Raw genomic sequence first — 27040 nt, 5'->3', positions numbered from 1 at the left:
AATGGTTATGTTCGCCTACTTGGAGCCCATAAGCAGCCATTCATTGGCTTCAGGTTTCGAAACAACGATGCAATGTCACCGGGAACAATTGTTCACGACTAGTTCGAATAACATTCTGAACAGTTCGAGCGAATGATTTGGCCGCCTATATCGCCCGACATGAATCCCGTCGGGCGTGTGTAGAAGATAATCGAAAGGTCAGTTCGTGCCCAAAAACATGAACTGGGAACTATGGACAGCTATAGAGTCTGCATGATTCAGTATTTCTACAGGGCTCTTCCAAGGACTTGTCGAGTCCATGTGACGTCAAGATGCTGTAGTACGCCGGGCTAGAGGAGTTGCGACGCAATATTAGGAGGTATCGCATGACTTTTGTCACCTCAGTGTATTTACATTAAAAGCGAGGACCAAGTTACACAGAACAGTCCCGCTTAAGCGACATATGTGCCTTACCCCGACTGCACATACGCGTTAATAATGCTAATGCACACTGACAGACTGACAAAAGAAGAATACAACTGGGACACAAAAGAAGCGAGAAGCACTCGGTCATTTATAACGGCCTATTACAAGTGTTTAGAGGTCGCTGGCAGGTCCCCGAGGTGGCGACACTGCGGTACGGCTGTAAGGAGATACCCAGCGACCTGTCGGCGCACACACGGAGACTCGTCCCTCTAATGAGACAGCATCCATCACGGCGCTGTAGCGCGCCGATGGCAGATAAGGCGAGCCCATCGTCGCGTAATCGGAACTGCTGCCCGCGCACACTACGGCGCAGTCAACTGTCTGGGCGCTACCCCGGCGCGGCGTCCGGTGTCACTTTCCTCTGCCTACCAGCCACCCTCGAGCGAGAGGGTAATCTCCATCCGTCTTCCGCGGCGGCCGCTACGCAGCGCTGCAGTCGCCCGTCTCTCTCAGGCAGCGCCCGGAAACCGTGAAAAATCCCGTCGACGGAGAGATAAGGTGGGCCGAAACCAGTCCCAATCAGTTTCCGCCAGCCGCCGGGCGTAAAATGAATTGACTGTGACAAAACGTGCCATTTCGGACGTAATGTGCATAAAATATGGTGATAACGCGACATCCGTATCGCGGCACGCATCTCTCGGCCGACCTTCCTTTTTTCTCCGGTTCCCGCACTGTAGTAAATAAAACTGATGTGCGATGAAGTCGTCGCCGGGGTACACAATCTATCTGTAAACGTCGCTCGTATACTCAAATTTTGTGAGTATTGGACCACTGGTAAGCGAACAACACTGCGACAAAGAGTCGCACTGTTGAGTTAAAACTTCTGCGATGTTCGCTCCTTGCTGAATTTACCTGACAGTAGGGATGGCGGTTATCGCTGAAACAATCGGTTTTCGGCTACACCTGTTTTTTCACCTCCAGTTTAGCCTGATTGTGAAAACTGTTCAAAATAACCGGTTTAAGAAGTAAGGTCAAGGTGCAGCTTATAGTTAAGAGGAGGTGGGTTACAATAGATTTTAGTTTATAACGGATTTGATGGTGAAATACTGTTGATGAACGTGGATTTAACTGATATTGGCTCTGAGGTGTGTACACATCGCCAGTCGCTCTCATTATTGATTATTCTATTTTGATTATTTTAAAGTAGCTTCAATTTAGATGAGATAAGTCGTAACATAGTAGATGTACTGGAAAATGTTATTTTGCTATTATTTCCAACAATACATGGCAAAAAGACAGAAAAATACTACGTCTTCCCCAGGCTTCTGCATTACACTTTTCAAGATAAATAGAATCAAAACATCAAATAAAATAGGTAAATAAAAGAAAATTTAGTCCTTCCACCACTCGCTGCTTCTCTCGGTATGTAGTGAGGAACTGAATTGTACAAAAAGTTATCCAGTATTCTCCCGCTGATTCTAATTTTTAAAATATCTGTTGAAAATCATCACTTTGTAATAGAGGATCACACCTTGATTTTGGCAATATGAATAGTCAATGCAAGAAGGCGTAGCTTACTGTTATAATATATTTTGGTATACGATACTGTGTGAAGTTGGCTTTCTTTTTGTTCACACTGTACATGAAATTTTACGATGCATCTTTTGTGACTTGATGTTTACTAGCTGGTATATGCTATTTAGGTTATCTGTTAACATAGCAACATCCTAGCCTAGTAGAATGTCCTAGGTGACTTAGTTTTCAGTATACAAAATTTCGCCACTATGGTTTTACCTACATCTACATCCATACTCCGCAAGCCACCTGACGGTGTGTGGCGGAGGGTACCTTGAGTACCTCTATCGGTTTACCCTTCTATTCCAGTCTCGACTTGTTCGTGGAAAGAAAGATTGTCGGTATTCCTCTATGTGGGCTCTAATTCCTCAGATTTTATCCTCATGGTCTCTTCGCGAGATGACTACTCGGTGAAGGTATGTTCTCAAAACTTCAATTAAAGCTCGTACCAAGCTACTGAGCGTCTCTCCTGCAGAGTCTTCCACTGGAGTTTATCTATCATCTCCGTAACGCTTTCGCTATTGCTAAATGATCCTGGAACTAAGCGCGCTGCTCTCCGTTGGATCCTCTCTATCTCTTCTATCAACCCTATCTGGTACGGATCCCACACCGGTGAGCAGTATTCAAGCAGTGGGCGAACAAGTCTACTGTAGCCTACTTCTTTTGTTTTCGGGCTGCATTTCCTCAGGATTCTTCCACTGAATCTCAGTCTGGCATCTGCTTTACCGACGATTAATTTTATGTGGTCATTCCATTTCAGATCACTCCTAATGCCAACTCCCAGAAAATTTATGGAATTAACTGCTTCCAGTTGAAACTTCCTGGCAGATTAAAACTGCGTGCCGGACCGAGACTCTGCCAGTAAGTTTCATATCAGCGCACACTCCGCTGCAGTGTGAAAATCTCATTCTGCTTCCAGTTGCTGACCTGCTATGTAGTAGCTAAATGATAAAGGATCTTTCTTTCTGTGTATTCGCAGCACATTACATTTGTCTACATTGAGATTCAATTGCCATTCCCTGCACCATGCGTCAATTCGTTGCAGATCCTCCTGCATTTCAGTACAATTTTCCATTGTTACAACCTCTCGATATACTACAGCATCATCCGCAAAAAGCTACTACAGCATCATCCGCAAAAAGCCTTAGTGAACTGCTGATGTTATCCACAAGGTCATTTATATATATTGTGAATAGCAACGGTCCTACGATGCTCCCCTGCGGCACACCTGAAATCACTCTTACTTCGGAAGACTTCTCTCCATTGAGAATGACACGCAGCGTTCTGTTATCTAGGAACTCTTCAATCCAATCACACAATTGGTCTTATAGTCCATATGCTCTTACCTTGTTCATTAAACGACTGTGGGGAACTGGTTTATGGCCCTCTGAGTCTCATGGACGAATAGCGCAAGCTGGGTATCACACGATCGTCTTTTTCGAAACCCATGCTGATTCCTATAGAGTAGATTTCTAGTCTCCAGAAAAGTCCGTATACTCGAACATAATACGTGTTCCAAAATTCTACAACTGATCGACGTTAGAGATATAGGTATATAGTTCTGCTCATCTGTTCGACGTCCCTTCTTGAAAACGGGGATGACCTTTGCCTTTTTCCAATCTTTTGGAACGCTACGCTCTTCTAGAGACCTACGGTACACCGCTGCAAGAAGGGGAGCAAGTTCCTGTGTAAAATCGAACTGGTATCCCATCAGGTCCAGCGGCCTTTCTTCTTTGGAGCCATTTTAATTGTTTTTCTATCCCTCTGTCATCTATTTCGATATCTACCATTTTCTCATCTGTGGGACAATATAGAGAAGGAACTACAGTGCAGTCTTCTTCTGTGAAACAGCTTTGGAAAAAGACATTTAGTATTTCGGCCTTTAGTCTGTCATCCTCTGTATCACTACCATTTTGGTCACAGAGTGTCAGGACATTTTGTTTAGTACGGAATCTAAACAATAGCCCAAATTTATTTTTACTTACAAAAATCACTGCCTAGTTATAAAACCGTTTCCTCCAAGTCCAAGAAAACTACGAAGGATCAGCGCTGCCAAAAAAAAACCCGAAAATCTTACTTGTAGTAATGCAAAAAATTAAGAAAAGAAGACAGTTACTCCGGAAGCAATGTATGGAATTGCGTGAAACGTAGCTGAAGTATAGAACCGATCATTATTATCAATAACTGCAGCAACAGCTGCTAGTCATGTTGATACTGCATATTTTCTAATGTAAATGCCTCTAGAACTTAGAACTACTTAAACCAAACTAACGTAAGGACATCACACACACCCATGCCCGTGGCAGGATTCGAAGCTGCGACCGTAGCGGTCGCGCAGTTCCAGACTGTAGCGCTTAGAACCGCTCGGCCACCCTGGCCGGCTTTCTTATGTCATCGGCCAACAACCTTCTCAGCCTGTTCCTGTTTTTTGGAATACTTCGTTAGACCTTCGACATGTCTGGCTGCAAGTCATACAATTACGGCTATAATTCCGTCTTCCATTTCAGTCTGCTCCTTAATCCCCCTGTGTTTCTGTCCATCGTACACACACAAGTCTCTATTGACTTCTAGACAACTCTCGCTTTTTTTTATGAAATGGTCCGCTCCGATAGCTGAGTGGTCAGCGCAGCGGTCTGTCACGCCGAGGGGCCCGGGTTTGAGTCCCGGCTGGGTCGGAGATTTTCTCTGCTCAGGGACTGGGTGTTGTGTTGTCCTCATTATCATTTCATCATCATCAGTGGAAGGCAACGGGAAATCACCACTGCAATCACTTCCTTAGACGCTCATGCAGTGGACTTCTCTGACGAAACGTCCCCCATGACAAGACCTACCGTAAGGCAGAACACAAACTTTAAGTTTCTTATTAAAAGAGCATATGGCTCTGACACAAATCAAAACTGGTGATTCGTAGCGGTTAAGAATGCATTACATGGTGCAAATAACACTGGTCCAAAAAATTTTTATTGTTTACAGAATCGAAAGTGGCTGTGCTTTTTAGATTTAGATTCAATGAATACGAATATCAAGATTAGAAGTAAATGAATCTGTGTGGTTCCAGAGACCTTTTAAAGTCTCATACATTTGTGTTGACTGAAGAGTATCTGTCTAGTGAGCAGGAGACCCAGGTTCAAATGGCGGCCTTGACACAAATTTTCGTCCGTCGCTTCAGTCTGAATACATACATCATAGATGTTTGAGACTTGAAAAGGTCTCTGGAACCATATAGTTTGATTTCATTAAAGCACATATGCCTGCCAAACAATTCTGTTGGAGGAACATCCGCATCTGAGCGTTGTATCACAGGCTGAAAATACCGCTACAGTTTAAGATTCTTTTATTTAGAACACGACCGTTTTCGGGCTCTATGCTCGCTGGTAGCACACCGGGTCTTGCACTCGTCCACCCCGGCGTTCAGGGTCACAGCACCAAGTTACGACACCTGAAGATGGGCGAATAAGAGTCCGAAACCGGTCGTGTTCTAAATAAAAGAACCTTTTGACTGTAGCGGTGTTTTCAACCTGTGACATATGCCTGCGTTTCAGGACTGGTCCCCATTTCGTTCGATCATGAGGTGCTATTCAATTACTGGAGGGTCTCAGGAAAGCTGTTCGAATTTAGGGGGATTACCGAGAGGGCTGAGGCATGAACGGGAATTTTGACTGAGGAGGGAGGCGAGTTAGTGTAGTTCTTGCAGTTGTGCAAATCCACTGTGCAGGATGGAGTGGTGATTACCCCATCTGTCTAGTGAGGCGGAGACCCGTTTTCAAATCGCGGCCTTGCTACAAATCTTCATTCGTCTCTCAAGTCTGTGTATACACATAATAAAGGTTAAAATTATCTCCTAGGTCAGGGTTACAAGTAAATATAGCGTGTGTTTGCGTTTCATAGTCACTCGTAAGTTAGTGAAGTGAATGCTTCCAGCACAATTTTGCAAAGTTACTTTACATCATGACGCATGTGCGGAACATTGTCGAACGTACGAGGGTGAGTCAAATGAAAATCTTAAATATTATTTATTGTGCAGAAGTGGTACAAAGCTGTATCACTTTTCAACATAATCTCCCCCACGCTCAATGCAAGTCCTCCAGCGCTTACAAAGTGCATAAACTCCTTTAGAAAAAAATTCTTTTGTTAGTCCACGCAACCACTCATGCACCGCGTGACGTACCTCTTCATCAGAACGGAACTTCTTTCCTCCCATTGCGTCTTTGAGTGGTCCAAACATACCATCACTTGGAACAAGCCTGGTGAGTACGTTGGATGAGGAAGACTCAAAATGCAGGTCTGTGATACTTGTAAGTGTTGTACTGGCAGTGTGGGGCCTTGCATTGTCATGTTGCAAGGGACACCTGCTTACAGCAGTCCACGTCGCTTTGATTTCATTGCAGGCCGCAGCTGATTTTTTAGGAGATCTGTTTATGATTCAGTGGTGACAGTGGTCGCTCTAGGCATGTAATGATCCAAAATGACGCCTTTTTCGTCCGAAAAGAGAGTCAGCATAACCGTCCATGCTGATGGTTCTGTTCGAAACTTCTTTGGTTTTGGTGATGAGGAATGGGGCCATTCTTTGCTCGCTCTCTTCGTTTCCGGTTGGTGGAAGTGAACCCAGGTTTCGTCCCCAGTAACGATTCTTGCAAGGAAGCCATCACCTTCTCATTCAAAGCGCCGAAGAAGTTCTTCACAAGCATCAACACACCGTTCTCTCATTTCAGGACTAAGCTGCCGTGGCACCCATCTCGCAGACACTTTGTAAACTGGAGCACATCATGCACAATGTGGTGTGCTGACCCATGACTAATCTGTAAACATCACACCATCTGTGAACTTCCTACTCCATTCGTAGACTTGCTGCTCTGACAAACATGCATCACCTTACTGAACCATCATTCGTCGATGAATTTTAATAGGTTTCACACCTTCACTACGCAAAAACCGAATAACAGAACGCTGTTCTTCCCAGGTGCAAGCCGCAAGTGGGGCGACCATCTTTATACTGATACTGCGACGGTATGTGTGCATCTGCACTATGCTGCCACCTACAGGCCATTTTGCAAGCTTTTGGTAGCATGCTTACCAACTTACAGGATAACGGCGCGAAATTTGATTTGTTATTACAAATTTATGGATTTCATTTGATTAACCCTCATAAAAACGAGATGCGATTTTAATCTGCCGTCTGTCAGGAGAACACTTTTGCTACGTTAGTTCTTTTGCTACTGGAGCGAGTATCGTGGCGGTTGGCAGTGCGTGTATGTGAGGTGAAGCGTTGAAACTGGAGAATGGTATTACTGTGCGTGGTAACAAACTTGAAAACTTTTGTTACGTTTGTGCAGATTTGGTTCAAGAAGGCGACACGACTAAATCAGTGAAACAAGCATACGCCTTAAATTTCGGGTGTCTAGCTGGCGACCAAGATAAATCTTGGGATGCACACGTGTGTTGCATCTCGTGTTCGTCAACACTGAATGCCTCGGCGCGTGGTAAGAACGTCCCCATCGAGTTTGCTGTTCCTGCTATTTGGTGTGAACCCACAAATCATGGCTCGGATTGCTGTTTTTATATGGCAGATCACTCGAGGAAAAGGAGTCAATACCAAGGGGAAGATTCAGTACCATGACATCCCATCAGTCATTCGCCCCGTGACTCATGGCGCAGCATTGTCACTTCTTGCTGCTCCCCCACATGTAACAGCATCAAGTAGTGATGGCGATGCTGCTGAACCAACACATACAACCGGAAAAATGGAATCATACGCCAGTGACAATGACGCTACAGTTCCGCCAACGTCGTGGTCTGCAGAAGCACACAAAATCGCACAGTGTGAACTCAGTGATATGATTAGCGATTTAGATCTTACAAAGCGTAAAGCCGAACTCTTGGCCTCGCAACGGCGGTAGTGGAAGCTACTCGCTGACACAGCACGTGTCTTTGTGCTTCAGGAGCGTCGGAAAAAAAACTTCAGTGTCATTTCTGTACTGAAGGCAACATTACATTCTGAGTGACATTGACGGTGTGTTGGAAGACCTGAACATCAAAAGCCGAAAGAGGGGGGCAGGAGGGGGGGGGGGATTATTTATAGATGGCTTGAAAACAAGCCTGAAGGTAGTACTATTACACATTGATAACGAAAGACCATTCATTGCATTCGCTGCCTTAGCTAAAGATAGTTGTACATGTTGAAATACGTCGTAAGCTGTGTTAATTACAAGAAACATGAATTGCTGGTACGTGGAGGTTAAAACTCACTGCAATACTGTTGGCGTTGCAAGGGGGTTATATAAGATATTGCTGCTATCTGTGTGAGTAGGCTAGCCGCTCAAGATAAATACGCTGCACACACAGGGAACGGCCCCTAGGAATAGCTCTGGTGCCTAGGTAAAAAAATATTGGCGCAGAACCTCTAGTGAATCCGAACGAAGTTGTTGACCCACCACTGCACATTCATTTACATCTACTACATCTACATCTACATCAATACTATGTAAATCATACTAAAGGGCCTTCACAATAATTCTCTGTTATTCCAACCTCGAACAACGCGCGGAAAAAAAACCACGTATATCTTTCCGTGCGAACTATGATTTCCCTTATTTTTTATGATGATCGTTTCTATATATGTAGCCGGCAGATGTGGCCGAGCGGTTCTAGGCGCTTCAGTCTGGAACCGCGGGACAGCTACGGTCGCAGGTTCGAATCCTGCCTCGGGCATGGATGTGTGTGTCATGTCCTTAGGTTAGTTAGGTTTAAGTAGTTCTAAGTTCTAGGGGACTGATGACCACAGATGTTGAGTCCCATAGTGCTCAGAGCCATTTTTTTCTACCTATGTAAGTCGGCGTCAACAAAATAATTGCGCATTCAAAGGAGAAAGCTGGTGATTGAAATGTCATAAGCAGATTCCGCCCAAAGAGAAACACCTTTGTTTTAATAATTTCTACCCAGAAATCATATATCATATCCGTGAAACTCTCTGCCAAATTGCTCGATAACACGATACGAGCTACCCTACTTTGAGCTTTGTCAATGAACTCCGTTAGTTCTATCCGCTAAGAATTCCAGACCGCGTAGCAGTACTCCGAAAGTGGACGGACAAGCATAGTGTATACAGTCTCTTCAGCAGATCTGTTACATTTTCTAAGTTTTCTGCCAATAAAACGCAGTCTGCATTCGTCGGTTAAGTCTGCTCCTTCCCTACAACGGTTTCTCAGTGTTCTTTCCAATTTAAGTTGTTCATAATTGTAATTTTTTGATATTTAGTTGAATTTACAGATTTTGGATTTGATTGATTTATCGTGTAACGGAAGTTTAACCGATTCATTTTAGTACTGATTTGGATGACATCAAACTTCCCATTACTCAAGGTCAACTTCAAATTTTTCGCTATACAGATATACGATTTAAATTGTTATGCAATTCGTTTTGGTCTTCTAATGACTTTACTAGACGATAAACGACAGTATGATCTGCAAACAACCTAATACGGCTTCTCAGATTGTCTCCTGAATCGTATATATAGATAACGAACAGCGAAGAGCCTTTAACACTACCTTGGGGAACGCCAGAAAACACATCTGTTTTACTCGATGACTTTCCGTCAATTACTATGAACTGTGACATTTCTGACAGGAAATCACGAATCCAGTCACATAACTGAGACGATATTCAATAAACACGCAATTTCACTCAAGCCCGCTTGTGTGGTACAGCATCAAAAACCTTCTGGAAATCTAGAAATACGGAAACCAGAAAACGGTTCAAATGGCTCTAAGTACAATGGGACTTCGCATCTGACGTCATCAGTCCCCTAGACTTAAAAACTACTTAAACCTAACTAACCTAAGAACAAAACTTCCTGGCAGTTTGATACTGTGTGCCGGACCGAGACTCGAACTCGGGACCTTTGCCTTACGCGGAGTAGTGCACTTGCACTTGGAATAGCACTTGCCTGCGAAAGTCATAGGTCCCGAGTTCGAGTCTCGGTCCGGCACACAGTTTCAATCTGCCAGGAAGTTTCATATCAGCGCACACTCCGCTGCAGAGCGAAAATCTCATTCTGGTAACCTAAGGACATTACACACATCCATGCCCAAGGCAGGATTCGAACCTAGGACCGTAGCAGGCCCTTGGTTCCAGACTGAACCTCTCAGCCACAGCGGCCGGCAATACGGATTCAATTTGAAATCGCTTGTCAATAGCATTCAACACTTCGTGTGAGTAAAGAGCTAGTTGTGTTTCACGGCAACGATGTTTTCTAGCTCCGTATTGACTATGTGTCAATAGATCATTCTCTTCGAGGTAATTCATAATGTTCGAACACACAGATGTTCCAAAATCCTGCTGCTTATCGACGTTAATGATATGGGCCTTAATTATCTGAGACTGTAATTTAGTGGATTACTCCTACTGACTTTCTTGAATATTGGTATCACCTGAGCAACTTTCCAGTCTTTGGGTATATTACATTTGTTTATGCTGTGCACTGTAATGAAGCAGCATTTCAGTATTTGTGTAACAAGTTTCCACTACTCAGCACATAAAAGATCACAAAGGAGATGTTCATTGGTTCACAGATAAGCCAGCTGTTGGGGGATACACGTGTTTAGTCAACTCTAGCCCCTGATCAGTTGCATGCGTGGCATTGTTTTCATGACAACAATGTTCTTGGGTAACAGGAGAGACGGAAATTGCTGAGACTTTGTGGAAGAACTCTTTTACCATTGTAAGGTCATTTGCTGCAATATGACGCTAAGGATACCCTTCCTCTACTCCACCTCCACATATTCCCAGAGAATTGTGTTTCTTTCAGTGATGAGCACGGTGAGTGGTTCCACCTGGACGTCTCGAGGAACAGTGGTACACATGACGGTGGACTGCTGCTATATTGGCTGATTTATGCTGCGGACACCACCCACAAGAGGAAGGCAAAGGAGTGACAAAAATAAACTACACTACTTGCCATTAAAATTGCAACACCACGAAGATGACGTGCTACACACGCAAAATTTAACCGACAGTAAGAAGATGTTGTGATATGCAATGGATTAGCTTTTCAGAGCATTCGCACAAGGTTGGCGCCGGTGGCGACACTTAAAACGTGCTGACATGAGGAAAGTTTCCAAATGATTTCTCATACACAAAAAGCAAAGTTGTTGTGATGTCTCGTGAAAGGATAAGAAATGCGTACTATCACATTTCCGACTTTGATAAAGGTAGGATTGTAGCCTATCGCGATTGCGGTTTATCGTATCGCGATATCGTTGCTCGCGTTGGTCGAGATCCAATGACTGTTAGCAGAATATGGAATCGGTGGGTTCAGAAGTGTAATACGGAACGCCGTGCTGGATCCCAACTGCCTTGTATCACTAGCAGTCGAGACGACAGACATCTTACCCGCATGGCTGTAACGGATCGTGCAGCCACGTCTCGATCCCTGATTCAACAGATGGGGATGTTTGCAAGAGAACAACCATCTGTACGAACAGTTCGACGACGTTTACAGCAGCATGGACTATCAGCTCGGAGACCACGGCTGCGGTTACCCTTGACGCTGCATCACAGACAGGAGCGCCTGCGATGGCGTACCCAACGACGAACCTGGGTGCACGAATGGCAAAGCGTCATTTTTTCGGATGAGTCCAGGTTCTGTTTACAGCATCATGATGGTCGCATCCGTGTTTTCTCTGCCTCGTGATGACTGGGTGTTGTGTGATGTCCTTAGGTTAGTTATGTTTAAGTAGTTCTAAGTTCTAGGGGACTGATGACCATAGATGTTAAGTCCCATAGTGCTCAGAGCCATTTGAACCATTTGAACCATAAGTGTTTGGCGACATCGCGGTGATCGCACATTGGAAGCGTGTATTCGTCATCATCCGTCGTGATGGTATGGGGTGCCATTGGTTATAGTCACCTCTTGTTCGCATTGACGGCATTTTGAACAGTGGACGTTACATTTCAGGTGTGTTTCGACCCGTGGCTCTAACCTTATTCGGTCCCTGCGAAACCCTACATTTCAGCAGGATAATGCACGACCGCATGTAGTAGGTCCTGTAAGGGCCTTTCTGGCAACAGAAAATGTTCGATTGCTGTCCTGGTCAGCACGTTCTCCAGATCTCTCACCAATGGAAAACGTCTGGTCAATGGTGGCCGAGCAACTGGCTCGTCACAATACGCCAGTCACTTTTCTTGATCAACTGTGGTATCGTGTTGAGGCTGCATGGGCAGCTGTATCTGTACATGCGATCCAAGCTCTGTTTGACTCAATGGCCAGGTTTATCAAGGCCGTTATTACGGCCAGAGGTGGTTGTTCTGGTTAGTGATTTCTCAGGATCTATGCACCGAAATTGCGTGAAAATGTAATCACCTGTGAGTCCCAGTATAATGTATTTGACAATGAATACCCGTTTATCATCTGCATTTCTTCTTGGTGTAGCAACTTTATGGGCCAGTAGTGTAGGTATGTTCGATTAATGGGTATACGCTACTGCGTACGGTAGCAGTATACGTGAAACGTGAAGTCCCATAGTATTTGTAGTCCTGAGATAGGTTACACTTTTAATCGCGATATTAGTGTTCAGAGCATCGAAATCTACTTACGTTTCTGCAAAAAATCTGCTGTGGACCAGTGTAATACGTGAAGACAAAGTTCCACACAGGAACATGTTCCATCGTGGAACAAGTCAGAGAAGCATAAAATGTTTTTCGTACAGCACACACAGGCAACACGGCAACAAAGCAATGAGGTTAGCCGAGGAGAGGAATTCGAGGTGGGCCGCATCAAACCAGTCAGAAGACTGATGACTCAAAAAAAGAGCGATATACACTCATGAGCTTGAACATTATGACCACATCAAAATTAGAAAAAAAAACTCTTCTGATCTCGGCGCGGAATCTCACTTATTGCAGGTGAATCGTCTTCAGTGACGAGTCCCTCTTCGAACTCAACCTCGATGACCAGCGAAGACGTGTCTCGGGACGCCCCGGACAGGGGTAGGATACTGACTGCCGTCCGCCGTATGGCCCGACATCCAGGGGTAGTGGTCTGGAGTGTCACTTCATATCACAGCTTGACCCAGTGGGTTGTCATCCACGGCACCCTTATAGGACAGCGGTACGTCTACGATGTTCTACACCCGTATTGCTGCCCTACATGGCAAGCCTTCCTGGACTTACATTTCAGCAAGATAATGCCGGCCCGCACACGGCCAGTGTTTCTACTACTTGTGTTCCTGCTTGCCAAACCTTCTCCTGGGCCGAGCGGTTCTAGGCGCTTCAGTCTGGAACCGCGTGACCGCTACGGTCGCAGGTTCGAATCCTGCTTCGGGCATGGATGTGTCTCCCCAACTGAGAAGATCTGCAGCATTATGGGCAAGGTCATGGAATCAACTGGAGATTTTGTCGATCTCCTGCGCCCCTTGGACAGAATTTGGTACGGTATTGGAAACCCAAAAACTCTATCACTCAACTTTAAACTGAACAAAAGCTTGCATTAGTGACGTAGGTGGACCAACGCGTGCTTGACTTTCTCAATCTTAGCTCTTCGTCTTGAATGAATCATCCAGTTTTTCTGAAATTGTTATCATTTGTTTGTCTGTACATGTACATCATGTCTACCGATTTCCGTCCCATTCAGATATTTCCTTCGTGGCGCGTCGTTTCCTTCTTTCTTTTCTATCTTTCGTCTTCGAGTTGATATTAAACACTGTCGGTCCCTAAGGGAGATCGTACTCTGGTGCTTATAGGGTTCGAAAAGTGTACTGACGTCATGTTCTTCCTTGTTTTTCGTCTATGTTTTTTTTATCGTTACCCCTCTGTTCTTACTACTTAAAAGAAATTTTAAACCATGCCAGAAACATGATGTATGTGTTTTTTTGGTCGATTTTCTTAAGCATGAAGTAAATTCTCCACGAGAACGCATTGGACGTATAGGAAAAGCACAAAATATTTTTTACTGGCGCAGACGACAGGGAAGAAAGCTGACAAATCGCTGTTCCCATGTTAGAAAGCATACCGTGAGAAACTCTGTATGCTCAAAATAGCTTCCTAATAACGTGCTCCAGAGGTATTCTTCATATGCTACTTTCGTGGCAGTTGACGCGTGACGGACTCTTAGACGGCCGGTAAATGAAATTACGGGAGATATACGTTGCAACAACTGGTGTGTTGTTCGTCGAGACTCCAAGAAGAGCCAACAACGGCGGCTACGCAGAGGGCCGTAATGTTACCATGATGGATGATTACACCTGGTCTAACCGTAGCCGTGTTAAATTGAATACACACGAAACTGACCACCGCCTTTTTACGAGCGGAGAAATGCCACTTTGTAAACCTATCGCGGCAATAGCCGCTGTGGTAGTTTTCACTCTATTGATAGAAAACGTGGCTGTAATAACTCCGTACGATGCGTGGAAAATGTAATACAAGTCATTTGTGGATGACAGCGTACAAAAACGCACTTTACAAGGACCTCCCTCGAGGAGAGGTTGGTGCAGTAAAAAGGCAAGGGAACGCTGCCGTCAGAAGTTTCGGAATTACCGTGGAATCTAATTAAAGGGGAGTGCGGACGTTTCACATAACAGGGGTTCGGTGTACGCAGAGAATTCTACCAGATAAAAGGGAGACAATTTGCTAAAGAGGGCGGAAAGAGGGGTGAGCTTAGGGATGAGGCGAGAGAGAGAGAGAGAGAGAGAGAGAGAGAGAGAGAGAGGAGAAGAAGAGCAGTGAGACAGCGCGAGGGAGGTGAGGGGAGTTCGCTACGCAGGTTTTTCTGCGCAGGTACACGGTGACGTCAGAGGTCGGGAGCGGCGCTATTGGTCGGCGCCGCGGTGGTGGGAAGGGCACCGCGCCGAGGTATTTTGAAGCGGCCGGCAGCAGAACGCGCAAGACGTCCACAGCGTGCAGTCGCGGCAAAAGCGGAGACCCGCGCGGTAGTCGGTCAGTGCGTGGGAGTGCGTGCGTGCGTGAACACGAGATTCGAGCTGCTGCCGCGCCGCACCCGCACGTGCACCACTGTGCAAGATCGCCTACAGCGCATCATCGCTTCCCCACTGGTGACGTAAATAAGTGACTGTGGTGTTCCGAAACGCAGTGTAGTTTCTTATTAACTGCCGCAGTGACAATCGCAAAGGCGACACGATGCCTCTGTCGCGTGACAGGTGATAGGTTCTCCCGTGTTGGGGACTCCGTTTCGACACACTGAGCGCATCTTCGGAGAGCGAAAGTTGGCCATCGCGGACTTGACGAAACGAGACGAGGAGGAGAAGCCGGCTCAGCGATGCAGGACAGGATCACGCCGTGTATCATCGAGGAACAAAGCTGTCTGGCTGACGTAAGTACAGAATGCCATTATACGTGCCATGCGTCGGCGACAGAACTCTGGAGGTAGGAGGGAGAGGGGGGGGGGGGGAGGCATAACCGTCCATTGTGTTCCGTCAGTCTCCCATTCATTTCACACCCACTTGTCTCGCACGGGCGGGCACATACTTTACTTCCTGTAGTGTCAAACAGCCACCCACCTACAAGAGGGGAGGGTGCTTTAAAAAGTTTTGATGTGGGAGTGGCTGGGCGTTTTAAATTTTCCGGGTAATTGCTGTCGCAATTTGCATGCACGCTCGGCCGCGCCTTCTTTCGTCGGTAGGAAACGGAAGGCGGTCTTCCGGCCAGCCGGCAAAGTGGCGCCGTCTTGTAGAGCACAGAATGTTATACACAGCCAGGATATCCTCTTCCTGCAGAATACGTAATCCTGCCGCCGTCGTTTACCGGCAAAACTACACAGGCTGACAACCTGTTTGCTTGCTTAAATCCTGTTATTTGACTCTTTTTCCTAGTGAAAGTGTTAACATTTTTTTCTATCATACTGATTTGTTGACAAAAAATCAAGTATAACTTCTGGCATATCTCTGTATTGTTTCTTGTGTGTGTATTCAGATTTACAAGTAAGGACAAAATCGTATTTTCCACTTTCAGTTAATTTTTTCCATAATGGATGCTGTAGAAATGCGTGACAGTTCATTTATAGAGGGATGTCTGAAAAAAATCCCCTACCAGCTACAACTGAAGACGGTTTATTTAAAACAAGATCGGTTTCGGGCTTAAGCTCAACTTCAGATGATTGCATTCAGTTTTGTCTTCACGCATTCAGTATTGGAATTGAATATAGATCAAGTGCAGGAGTGATAATTTGCGTACTTGGGTTAGAAGTAGTCATTAGAAGTATTATATACCTTTATTCACTCACTAATTCCTTTTAAAACGTCATAAACTGTGGACGTAACACGAGTTCACAACATTCAACACATTTGCATTCGAATACAGCGAGCGAGACCGTTCGCAAAATAGAGTTTTTAAGCCTCTTTACTTCACGTATAACTGCAAAATACGAGACAGATGGCTATTTTCATTGTATCGTGTATAAATGTTTCAGTTAGTTCCATTCACAGTTAGTAATTTGGAATTATACTTACGCCGATTATAAATACGAATAACAGCGACCATCGCTTATGAAATGTGTATTTCGATGAACTAGTTTCGAGACTTTTCCGGCTAATTTATAGATAAGACACGCACAAGTTTGTGTATTCATGTCGTGAACTGAAGTGTTTAGTGATAGTGATGCAACCTCCAGTACCCAACATCTCGCTAAAATCATGAATATGTAAACTTCCGCATGAATAATCTGAATTTGAGTCTGAGAACCCTCGAAATTAGTTCAAGGGTATAGAGATACATTTTGTAAGTGAATAATCGCTGCTATCTGAATTTGTATTCAGTTTCTAAGGTACATTGTCACCATTTCCTATAATATCCTTAATGGATAATCGTCGTAATGCTTACCTGCCACTGTGTGTTCTTGTGTGTAGCCCAATCTAATGTGCAGTCCACACACTTGCTCTGCACCGAAATGCAGACGATAAAAATGTGTCTTAGACTATATAATTCGTTGAAAAACTATAGTTCCCAAGTACGCTATAGAAGTCTTTAATGTGTTACACATACCTGTGCATCGCATTCTACATGATACACCCAATTAAAATCTGCACTGACTCTTACTCCAAGGGATTTTCATGTTGTGAACTATATTTACGTCGCGAACGTTTCCAGTTGTAGTTTATGTAACGTGAACTTAAGAAGTGCTACATTATGTTCATTTTCTTTAAAGAAACAATTGGTGCTATTTCATAACCGTTACAACTGGATGTCATATTTGTACACTTACAGCTTGCGGTGGTTCTGGCACTTTCTCAGAGACGGCAACGTCAGATGGACTCAGTCTGCAGCCAACAGTCAACTGTCCTCTAAGTCGTTAAAACGTAACGTGAACACTAACGCCCCGGAATATCCGAAATATTCCTGATCTGTGCATCACTCATCGTCATTGATAACATGCTGAATTCTACCAGTCCACAAATCCTCAGTCCAGTCACGAATACGGTGAGACAGAATCTTTTTCTCTATGACAATGACTTTTGACAAAACGGCATCGAACGATTTTCCAATAACCGTCAAAGTTTTACTCCTTAGTGCTCTTGGAACTGTGCAATTTACGGAACATATTTCCAAATCTGATATACTTCCTCTTCCTAAGCTATCACCTCTAATGAGGAGTGTACGTGAAAATGGGTATTTTTTCTTCTGGAAACTGGCCCAGCATATTTTTTAACATCACTTGATCACGAGATATCTTTATTATTATCATCACCTCACGGGATCAAGATGTATCGTTACTATTATCACAACACATTGGCCATCGCATTCGGGAGGACGACTGTTCAAACCAGTGTCCGGCCATACTGATTTAGGTTTTCCGTTATTTCCCTAAATCCTTCCGGCAAATGCCGGGATGGTTCCTTTGAAAGGGCACTGCCGCTTTTTCTTTCCTCATCCCTCCATAGTCCGATGGGAACGATGGTCTCCCCGTTTGGTACCTTCCCCGAAATCTGCCAACATTGACAACAGGACGTGCGTTGACCCATCTTCTATATAAAGTTCGTATCTGCTTGATAGCAGCTTGGAAGGAAGATACATCAGGCCTTTACGTCGACTCGACGACCAGATTAGCCGGCCGGTGTGGCCGAGCGATTCTAGGCGCTCCAGTCTGGAACCGCGCGACCGCTACGGTTCGAATCCTGCCTCGGGAATGGATGAGTGTGATGTCCTTAGTTACGTTTAAGTAGTTCTAAGTTCTAGGGGACTGATGACCTCAAATGTTGAGTCCCATAGTGCTCAGAGCCATTTGAGATTGAACGAACAGGTTAATAGACACGGGTCTAACGTTCTGAATGGACGTTGATGGCTAAGTAAATCATTTCGTGTAATTCACAGAGAAAAGTTGCAGACAGATTCATTGTAATCGATTCAGACAATCCATAAACACGCTACTTCTACATGACCGAAGGGAAATTCAAACTCCGCTGATACTGATTATGAGTCCACGATCTTGACAACTGTGACGCCTCAGTTAGTTTATAAACATTGCTTCTTGGGGCGAATGACTTCTGTTCACCCACTGCTATTCGTTGAGCTTTTCCAGAAGAAGTCTCTAGCCAGGCAAGAGAAACCACTGTGGGTAGTACACCTGTTATTTGCCTGTTCGTTTCATGTCTCTTCAGTTTCTCCGAGTTAATAGGAGATCAAAAGTGACGTGCACTTCTTAAGTCATCGTGCAGACAGATGTCTGTAGCCTCTTCCTTCCTAGACGGGCTACACCTGATAAGAGATTTTTCTCTTCTGATCTTGATCATCCTGAGATCGACAGCTGATTCTTGTGAATATTAATAAGAAACCACCACAGCTGTATTCATACACGTTTATTCTGTCACGAGCGGTTACGCTGCCAATAGGCTGTGAGCATTTGTTATGAAGACTTTTGGCCGTGTAGCTTGGTGATGTTATTTGGAATGACATAATAAATGTGTATCAATACGTCTGTGTTTGTTTCTTATTAACATTAATCCCTCTCTTCTATCAACATAATCAGTGACACAAACGTGACCTTATATCAAAAGCCGGCCAGAGTGGCCGAGCGGTTCTAGACGCTTCAGTCTCGTACCGCGCGATGGCTACGGTCGCAGGTTCGTATCCTCCCTCGGGCATGGATATGTGTGATGTCCTTAGGTTGGCTAGGTTTAAGTAGTTCTAAGTTCTAGGGGACTGATGAACTCAGCTGTTAAGTCCCATAGTGCTCACAGCCATTTGAACCTTATACCAAAGGCAACTACATGGCAGTTGGATGTGACCGTATGGCCTCCCACCATTACTTAGCGAGAAACGATTACACAAGGCCGTGTGCCAAACGAATAAACTACTATATCCCTTCGTAGAGTTGTGTTAGACTGAATATAGCAATTAAATTAAGGAAAGAACAATATATGATAGGTTTGGTCTCGCTTAATATACGCATGCAACAGTACGTTACGAGTTACAATACTGTTATGGAAACATTTTTGATTAACTTTGTAGTACGTTGCTGACTTGAATTAATGAAGAACGCTAACTTTGACTGAACAAAAATGTACTTGGAATGTTTCACGATGCCGTGTCAGCTTTTTTTTCAGATAGCAGCTCGTAACAAAACGAGAAATGGTCACTATTAACTAGTATTTTAATTTCTATACAAGCACCCTACGGTATGGTTTACATTTAAGTATCTAGTAGTAACAAAATCACTCTTGTTTCTAGCCCATAAGTTTATCATTTTTAATATGTCCGACACGTTTCAGATTCCATTATGAATGATAACAGATTCGTCTTTAGCGCGATAGTTGCTGCTAAATCTACTGGAAAGAATATCATTTCTTGTAAATGCAATCTGAATTGCGAAACGCGTCGGATACTGAAAAATCAGGCAGCCCTTGGTGACGAGGGTTGTTTTGTTGTTGTTAGACGCCTCAAACGAGAAATGATTTTCTTTTTTTTCCTCCTCTTCTTCTGCTCCTGTGAAGTATTAGGCCTCTAGGTCTAGACGTCCTCCTGCCATTTCTTCACTGGTCAAGCCAGTGATCTTAGACCACTCATTGGCCTGCTGGTGCAGCAAGGACTCTGGGGTCCTCTTTGAACTCAATGGTGTAGATGTTTTCTCTAGTAGTTTTGATAGTTCTTTATATAATGTGTGACTGGTTCCTTCGAAATAGCTTCATTCCTATTGTGATCCCATTTGATGTAACCAGCTGTTCCTTTCAAGAAGTACTTTTCATAGGCTGTTAGTTTTTTCGCATGTTTTTTGCTTTCATTGTCTAGAGTTCACTTCCAAAGCGCTGGTCCTGCTAATGTCTTATAAAGGCGTACTGTAGTGTTCTTTGGACTATAGAAGAGATCTTGATTATATTATCAGGGCCTAACCTTGAATATGAAGATGGGAATAAAGGCGTGACATGTAGTCACGTACGAGGTTGGTGACCATTCTAGTAAATATGCGTGGATCGGTGGTTAAGCTGGCGGGGTCGCATAAAAAGTCGTGCAGCAAATGGAGATTGACTTTATTGATCACAAAGTATGCATGAAACGTTTCGGAATTATTTTCGTCTTCAGAAATCCAAGTGCAAAGATATCACAAGGGCAACAGTGTTACCAGTTATGTATGTAACCTAAGCTGCAGGTAGTCTGTTAGCTCATGTCACTTACACAATTGGACACGCTGTTGCCTTTGTGGTATCTTTACACTTGGATTTCTTAAGATGGAAAAAAATCATAAAACGCATCAAGCAAACTTTTTGGTGAATAAATTCATTCTTCACCTGCTGTATGGCTTTTTATGCGACGTAGCCAGCTTAACTAAGATCTAAGCATGTTTATATGATGATAGTTTGGTACACTCGACACAACGGTGAGTTTTATTCTTCTCAGTCTCGGCTGGAACCAAGAAGGTTGTTAGAATCGTAAGACTCTTATTTAGCGAGACGATGATCTATGGAAATAGTTGCTGTAATTATAATACACCAAGTCACGACTTCTTACTTACACACAGATTCATGGAGCTGCTTCTCATTCTGGACGAAGAAAAAATATAGCAGTTATATCTTTCCCTGTACCGTACTGTACATTGGGATCTTGACTCCTATACATCCACACCGTAAAATAAATATAAATAAAATTTCAGTATTCTCATACAGTAAACGAATGTTTCTGAAAAGACGAGAAAACGTTGGCCAACGAGCTTTACAAACTTCAAGTTTCTTGCAGCAAATTACTCTCAAGCCGCTTCACGGAGTTCGGAAGTTATGATTAACGAGCGCCTGTCGCTCTCTCTAAAGAGTAACGTTTTACTTAGTTATTACACAGACGAGTTTATCTCTGCAAGAAATGAAGAGGTAATGCCGCAAGCGACCTATCCACCTGATATTTCAGTCGTGTGATTGCTACTATCGATAACACGCCGACTTTCACGTGGATATTTTTTTCGCACGATGTGTGCTAACGATCGCTTTCGGCAGCGCAGATGGTTCTAAATGAACGATGATAATTTGTACATACAATCAGCGCTAATATACTGAGGATTTCTGCATCACTCGTATTTCTGCCACTGGAAGTAATGACGTTAAAAATGTCGTGCTAGATGTACACCGAAGAAGTAGTTCCTCAAGTTCTGATGTAGTTACATTGGATTAGTTAGAATGTTGTTGTCGAACTCTTTATAATATAAACTCACAGTTAGGAAGATAATTAAACATGTTTTCACCGAAAGTGTTGTGATTTGTCTAGCTCGATGACAGATACCATTAACTAGGCAGCTACGTGCACTACGCCCCCATGTGGGTCCTAAGTTGCCCTGATGACGGTTGTTATACAGGATGCAACGGGTGTAAGTGCAGATATATCTGATAGTGATCGAGGACGGTATACTGAAAAACTCGACATCAGTATATTCGTCATTTGAAAACTAATAATTATAGCCATTGTAACAAGCCCTATGTTTTTAAGGTGGTTGGTACCTTCAGTTACATCTGGCATGCCATTAATGCTTATTTATCCCTGGGCAGTGGGTCAGGTGCTGAAGTCCCGATGTGTCGACGCAAAACCGTTAGTCTATACTGATAGGCGTAGCCCATTTAGTGGTCCAATATGACCGTACAGAAAATATCAAGTCGTAAAGTTTTTGACATGTCTGTAGGACGACTGTTCGACACAGACAAGAAACAACTAACACACACATGTGTGCACATACAAGGTGCTACATATAAAAATATCTACATTAACAGCTGTTAAACCCTTTACAACCCAACCTGGCAACCATTAATAGCGTTAAAATTATTGGTAGAGTAATTGGAACTGGTGCTTTTCCTTTGTATTGTGTAGAATGTCCCAATTAGAGAATATTTTGAAAAATATTGCATGCTGATATCTCACTGACTTACTTTTCGCCTGAGCTTTCGTTATCGGAAATTGGGAACTTACAGGGTACTATACGATATCGACAAATGTATTTTACTTTCTCAAACAGAATAAGTAATGAAGGAATGCAGTAACAATTCAAGTACTTTCCGCAGTTTCTATATAATTCTTCCAGGTTGTATCTCGCGTCAAGTAGCAAAAAGTGTTTCATACCACGATGTAATTATCTGGGGCATCTGAAGTTATGACTGTGAAAGTTGGACGCTGGAGTAAAGAAGAAAAAAAATAGAGGTGTGGGGTAAGTCGAACAGCCACAAAAGCATCCTGGGCTGAAAGAAAATCTTACAAACAACTAAAAACCAAACACTGCCGAACAGGCCTCGGAAGGCCCAACTGCATCGTCCGACCGCCGTGTCATCCTACTTCTCAGTCAAGTAGGTCTTCAGTTGGCCTCACAGGGGCTGAGAGAACAACTAGTACAAGAAGTTAAAAAGACATTCATTAACTTCATACACAGAAGAAAATTAACTCGACTCGACATAACAGCTTCATAAACACATCCTGGATGGACAAATATTGGGGAAAATAACAAAAGGCAGGAGCAGATCATCCATATTACAAAGTGTTACTAGTCGAATGAACTAGAGCAACTGCAACGGAGTGGTAACGATAGGAGGGACAGACAAAGATGATTACATCAAGGAAGTCTTTGGCTTGGTGTCTGATGATAGTAACGATGGTGATGAATGTCGTTACAGAGGCCGAAGCGCTGGTACCTTTTACAACACGAGGCGGTCTAGAACGATGAAAAATGTATGGAAATTTCTTCCAGTCGCGAAAACCTACAAACTCACAAAATTTCTGTAGTGCTCTAGACTTACAGAACACTCGTGTGTAGCATTTCTTGCGTTTCGTTTCAGGAAGATTTCCCGTGTAACGACTTGACTCAGGATCCGGACAAAGAGAATTTGAAGGAATTCACCATCTTGAAGCAGCTGGGTCGTTGAACAGCAAAGGACAGAACATCATAACGATGCTAAATTGTACAACCTAAAACAGCATTCTACAGCAACAAGAAGCTACGAAAATACTGCAGACTGTTGAGGCGTGGTGTTGCAAGATAATTCTGAGGATTTCATGGAGAGAGAGAAAAGGTAATGGAGAAGTCTTCAGCTACATAGGAAAGACTGTTGTAGAGATCAAGAAACGGAGACACGAGTGGGTTGGACACATGCAGATATTGCCCCTTCACTATGTAAGTAAGGTAAGGAAAAATGCTTGGGTTGAATGCTAGAGGAAGACCTGCAATTGACAATGATCTCAGAACTGGAGAGACTTGCAGAAGATAGGAGAAAACTGGCGAATAACAATCGCTGCCGACTATTTTATAAGATTGCTAGTAAAACAGGAAGAAGACGACGTCCGAAAGATTTCCGTATAACAGTCTTCGGAGAACGTGTTGTAAAGTAAGCGGTGTTTTAGTTCTAAGTACCAAGTGCTACTAAATTACGAAGTTGACGCAACCTCCGCAGGTAGATCGATATTTCATTTTTCCCGAGCTACGCGCCCACATCTCCGCACCTGCCTTGTAGCTGGAGAGGATTATGTGGCCTCGGGTTACCGGCACAGCTCGCCTAAATCACCCGGAAAAAGTTTCAGGTAATTTAAGGCATATTTCGGGGCGTAGGGAACCAGTTTCTGACGAAGTGTGGGGTGGTGGGGGGCGGAGAAAAGCGCGTTTCCCTCACATCTACAATATTCCGGGACCGGGTAAGTGGAATCATTAATTAATGACAGCTTCATGTAATAAAAAAGGGATCCTAAAATTGGACATCAAGAGTTAATATGGCTTTCGCGTATTAGAGGAGGAATGTAATGCAGCAAAAAAGCATTTGCCGTGAGACAGAAAGAAAAGATGAGTGGCGATACAAGGTTAGCGTAGAATATAAGCTATTAATTAAGCTAATTTAAGTTCTTAACCATGCTAATTGATGCTATGGAAATAGCGCAATTAATAAAATTTGGCAGGAATTAGTAAGGAAAGTGTTTCAGCGTACAGCCACCAAAAAATTTCCTCCTGTTTGAAATTGCTACTGGCTCAGCACATCGAGTGAACTCTTACTGTGTTTCTTTCAGTGAAAGATTGCGGAAATGTGGTAGGTGCTGTTTCTGAAAGGCGACGAGAATTTATAACCAGACGGATCCACTGACGAGTTTTGAAACTACTACACAAGCTCACAGACCATCATATAGCAATTTGCAGTTGAGTACTGTGCGCGCAGTCTTAGTTGAAAACAGTTGTTAACGTGTCTTGCTTAACAAGGATACTGTGCTGAAAAACTGTCGACGATATAAACTGCTAACACGACTGTGCATCGCCAACCCCTTTGGATACGTTTACGAGAGCCGCATCTTCTTCCTGGGGAACAGCGAACGACAGTAATAATTTCTTTCACTACATGTCTTCCGAGGCGGTTTTACGGACGATTGCGCTGCAGTGTTACGAACTCATTTACGACGCGATTTTGACAGTAATCGCGAGTGTATAAAACATTATCGGCTTACGTACGGCGTCAGCCCTGAGTATAATCTTCTCTAGGAACAACTTATTGTCGTGGCTTCTGTTGTGGTGACCATTAACAGCCCATAGGCGGCTCGTCATTGGTGGGCATATGTCATGCTGCCAGAGATTGTCTCCATTCCCGCAACGCGGGAACAAGCCCTCTGCTCATTGGCACTGTACCGAAATCTGGCTGCTGGGTATGGTCTCACAAATAAAAAACACAGAATAACAATCCATTCTGTTTAGCAACGTGATATTTTTTATGTTGGAAAGTAAGTTTTCCTGCTTTTTTCTTATGCATGTTGATATTTCAGTCGTCATTTTTTATCTGTAGTTCATTGTTGTTGTTTGAGTTTACATGTTATCTTTTGTCATTTGAGGATCTCGAGTGGAGCTGTGGACGCCAGAACACAACTACTACTGCTGCCGACACTACTCTCTGGTCTGCGATTCTATTGTAGCATACATACCGCAGGCAGCGCGTGAGCAATCCATCGAAGTTGCATCTGCTAGAGTGCGCTAGCAACAAATTCCTTATTCATGGACCTCTTACTTGGTTTTCTCGTTTTAAGGAGGGTCGTTTTGACATTAGTGACTCTCTACGTTCAGAAAGACCTTCCGGCTTTGATGAAGATCGTTTAAACGCATTAATCCACAATTACCAACATCAGTGGACTCGAGAACTGGCACATGTGATGAACTGTGACCATTCGACTATCGTGTGAGAGTTTCCTCAATGGGCAGGCTCAAAAATTGGGTGTATGTGTACAATATACACTAAGCCAAAATCAGAAAAGTCAGCGGATGGTCAATGTGCATATGCGATTGATAGTAATCTGTTGGCTCTTGAGAAACACCGACCATTCCTTTCCTATATAGTTACTGGTGACGAGAAATGGTGTCTTTATACTAACATAAGGACAAAAAAGGGATGGTTGAGCTCAAACAGAGAGCAACTCTCAATACAAGACCTGTTCGCATGCACCAAATGAAAATGTTATGCATCTGGTGAAGATGTAACCATTATTGTTGCAGAAATTCATTGTGAACAAATGAAATGTCTTGCAGACGCAATCCAAGGACAACGATCAGGAAGACCGCGTGAAGTGATCGTACTCCACGATAACATCCGCGCGCATTCTTCTAGACTGACAAAAAATACTGTACAGGACATGGGTTGGGAAGTCATTCCGCACCCACCCTATTCACCTGATCTTGCACCTACTGTTTTTCACCTTTTCTGTTATTTAATGAACAACCGAGTTCTTCGCCTCAAAACCACGTGATTTCTACAGTTGCGAACTCGAGAAGTTACCGCAGCGTTGACAGACTGTTGTAAATAGTGAAGGAGAATGTATTGCTGATGACCAAAGTCCCTCTTTATATGTTGTGTTTATTAAACTTACAAACAAACGCTACGAGCTTATGCACCACATAACACACTGTCTTTATTTTTGTTGCCAATACTTTTTACTTCTATCCAATCTATTGGAAAGTCCTCCTGACTCGTTATCTCTAGCGACAAAAATCACATTAAGAGGGCATTGGAGACAGTCGAATGACAGTGAGATACTTGGAATCTCACGGGGAATGCAGAAACATGCACTTTTCGCAATTATATTACGAATCTCAACTTGTTGGGGCGAATGCTGTATGAACGTCGAATTACGGAAACTGTTACGAATAGTAGAAATGGTGAAGACTAAGTAATAAATATGGTGTGGGTGACCTTAAATTTAAATCCTTGCGGTATTAGAGAAGCGAAAGAGACCAAATAAGAGCCGACAACTTCAAGTTTCCTAGGTAGATGAATTGGTTAAAATTCGAGCTCTCGGAAAGTTAAGAAAGAAAGGCGTGTAACAGTGGCTAAAAGGTATTGCAGTTATCGGTTTTCAGGCTTTGTGGTGTCTTCAGCACTGATTACACCCAGCCTGTTCCACTCGCGTAACATCTTTGGGTGATGCAATAGTTACGGTACTGAACGCGTACTCGTGAGAAGAGCACCATTTTGATTACACTATTGGAGACAAATCAGTGCAAACAGTAACTACCGTAAATATCTGGAAGCGGTCTAAAGCGGTATGAGACGTACTACAAGTAGCTGAAAAATCAGATACGAGATTAATATTGAGAGAATCTGAACGAAATGCAATCACCCACGAAAGAAGTTGTTTATAG

At 43.6% G+C, this 27040-nt stretch overlaps 1 protein-coding gene across 1 annotated transcript in view; it reads left to right on the top strand.

Moving 5' to 3' along the window:
• The first annotated feature begins 14844 nt into the window (after nucleotides 1–14844).
• Nucleotides 14845–27040, top strand: part of LOC126335181 (uncharacterized) — a 114882-nt gene continuing 102686 nt past the window's right edge. The window contains exon 1 of the mRNA XM_049998175.1: nucleotides 14845–15301. Coding sequence (XP_049854132.1) covers nucleotides 15248–15301 — 54 coding nt within the window. The 5' untranslated portion in view covers nucleotides 14845–15247. The remainder of the gene's footprint in view (nucleotides 15302–27040) is intronic.

The sequence above is a fragment of the Schistocerca gregaria genome, chromosome 2, assembly GCF_023897955.1.
Source record: "Schistocerca gregaria isolate iqSchGreg1 chromosome 2, iqSchGreg1.2, whole genome shotgun sequence".
In the NCBI taxonomy this organism is placed as follows: domain Eukaryota; kingdom Metazoa; phylum Arthropoda; class Insecta; order Orthoptera; family Acrididae; genus Schistocerca; species Schistocerca gregaria.
Note: the sequence above shows the minus strand (reverse complement) of the source record. Positions and strands in the feature narration are given on the sequence as shown.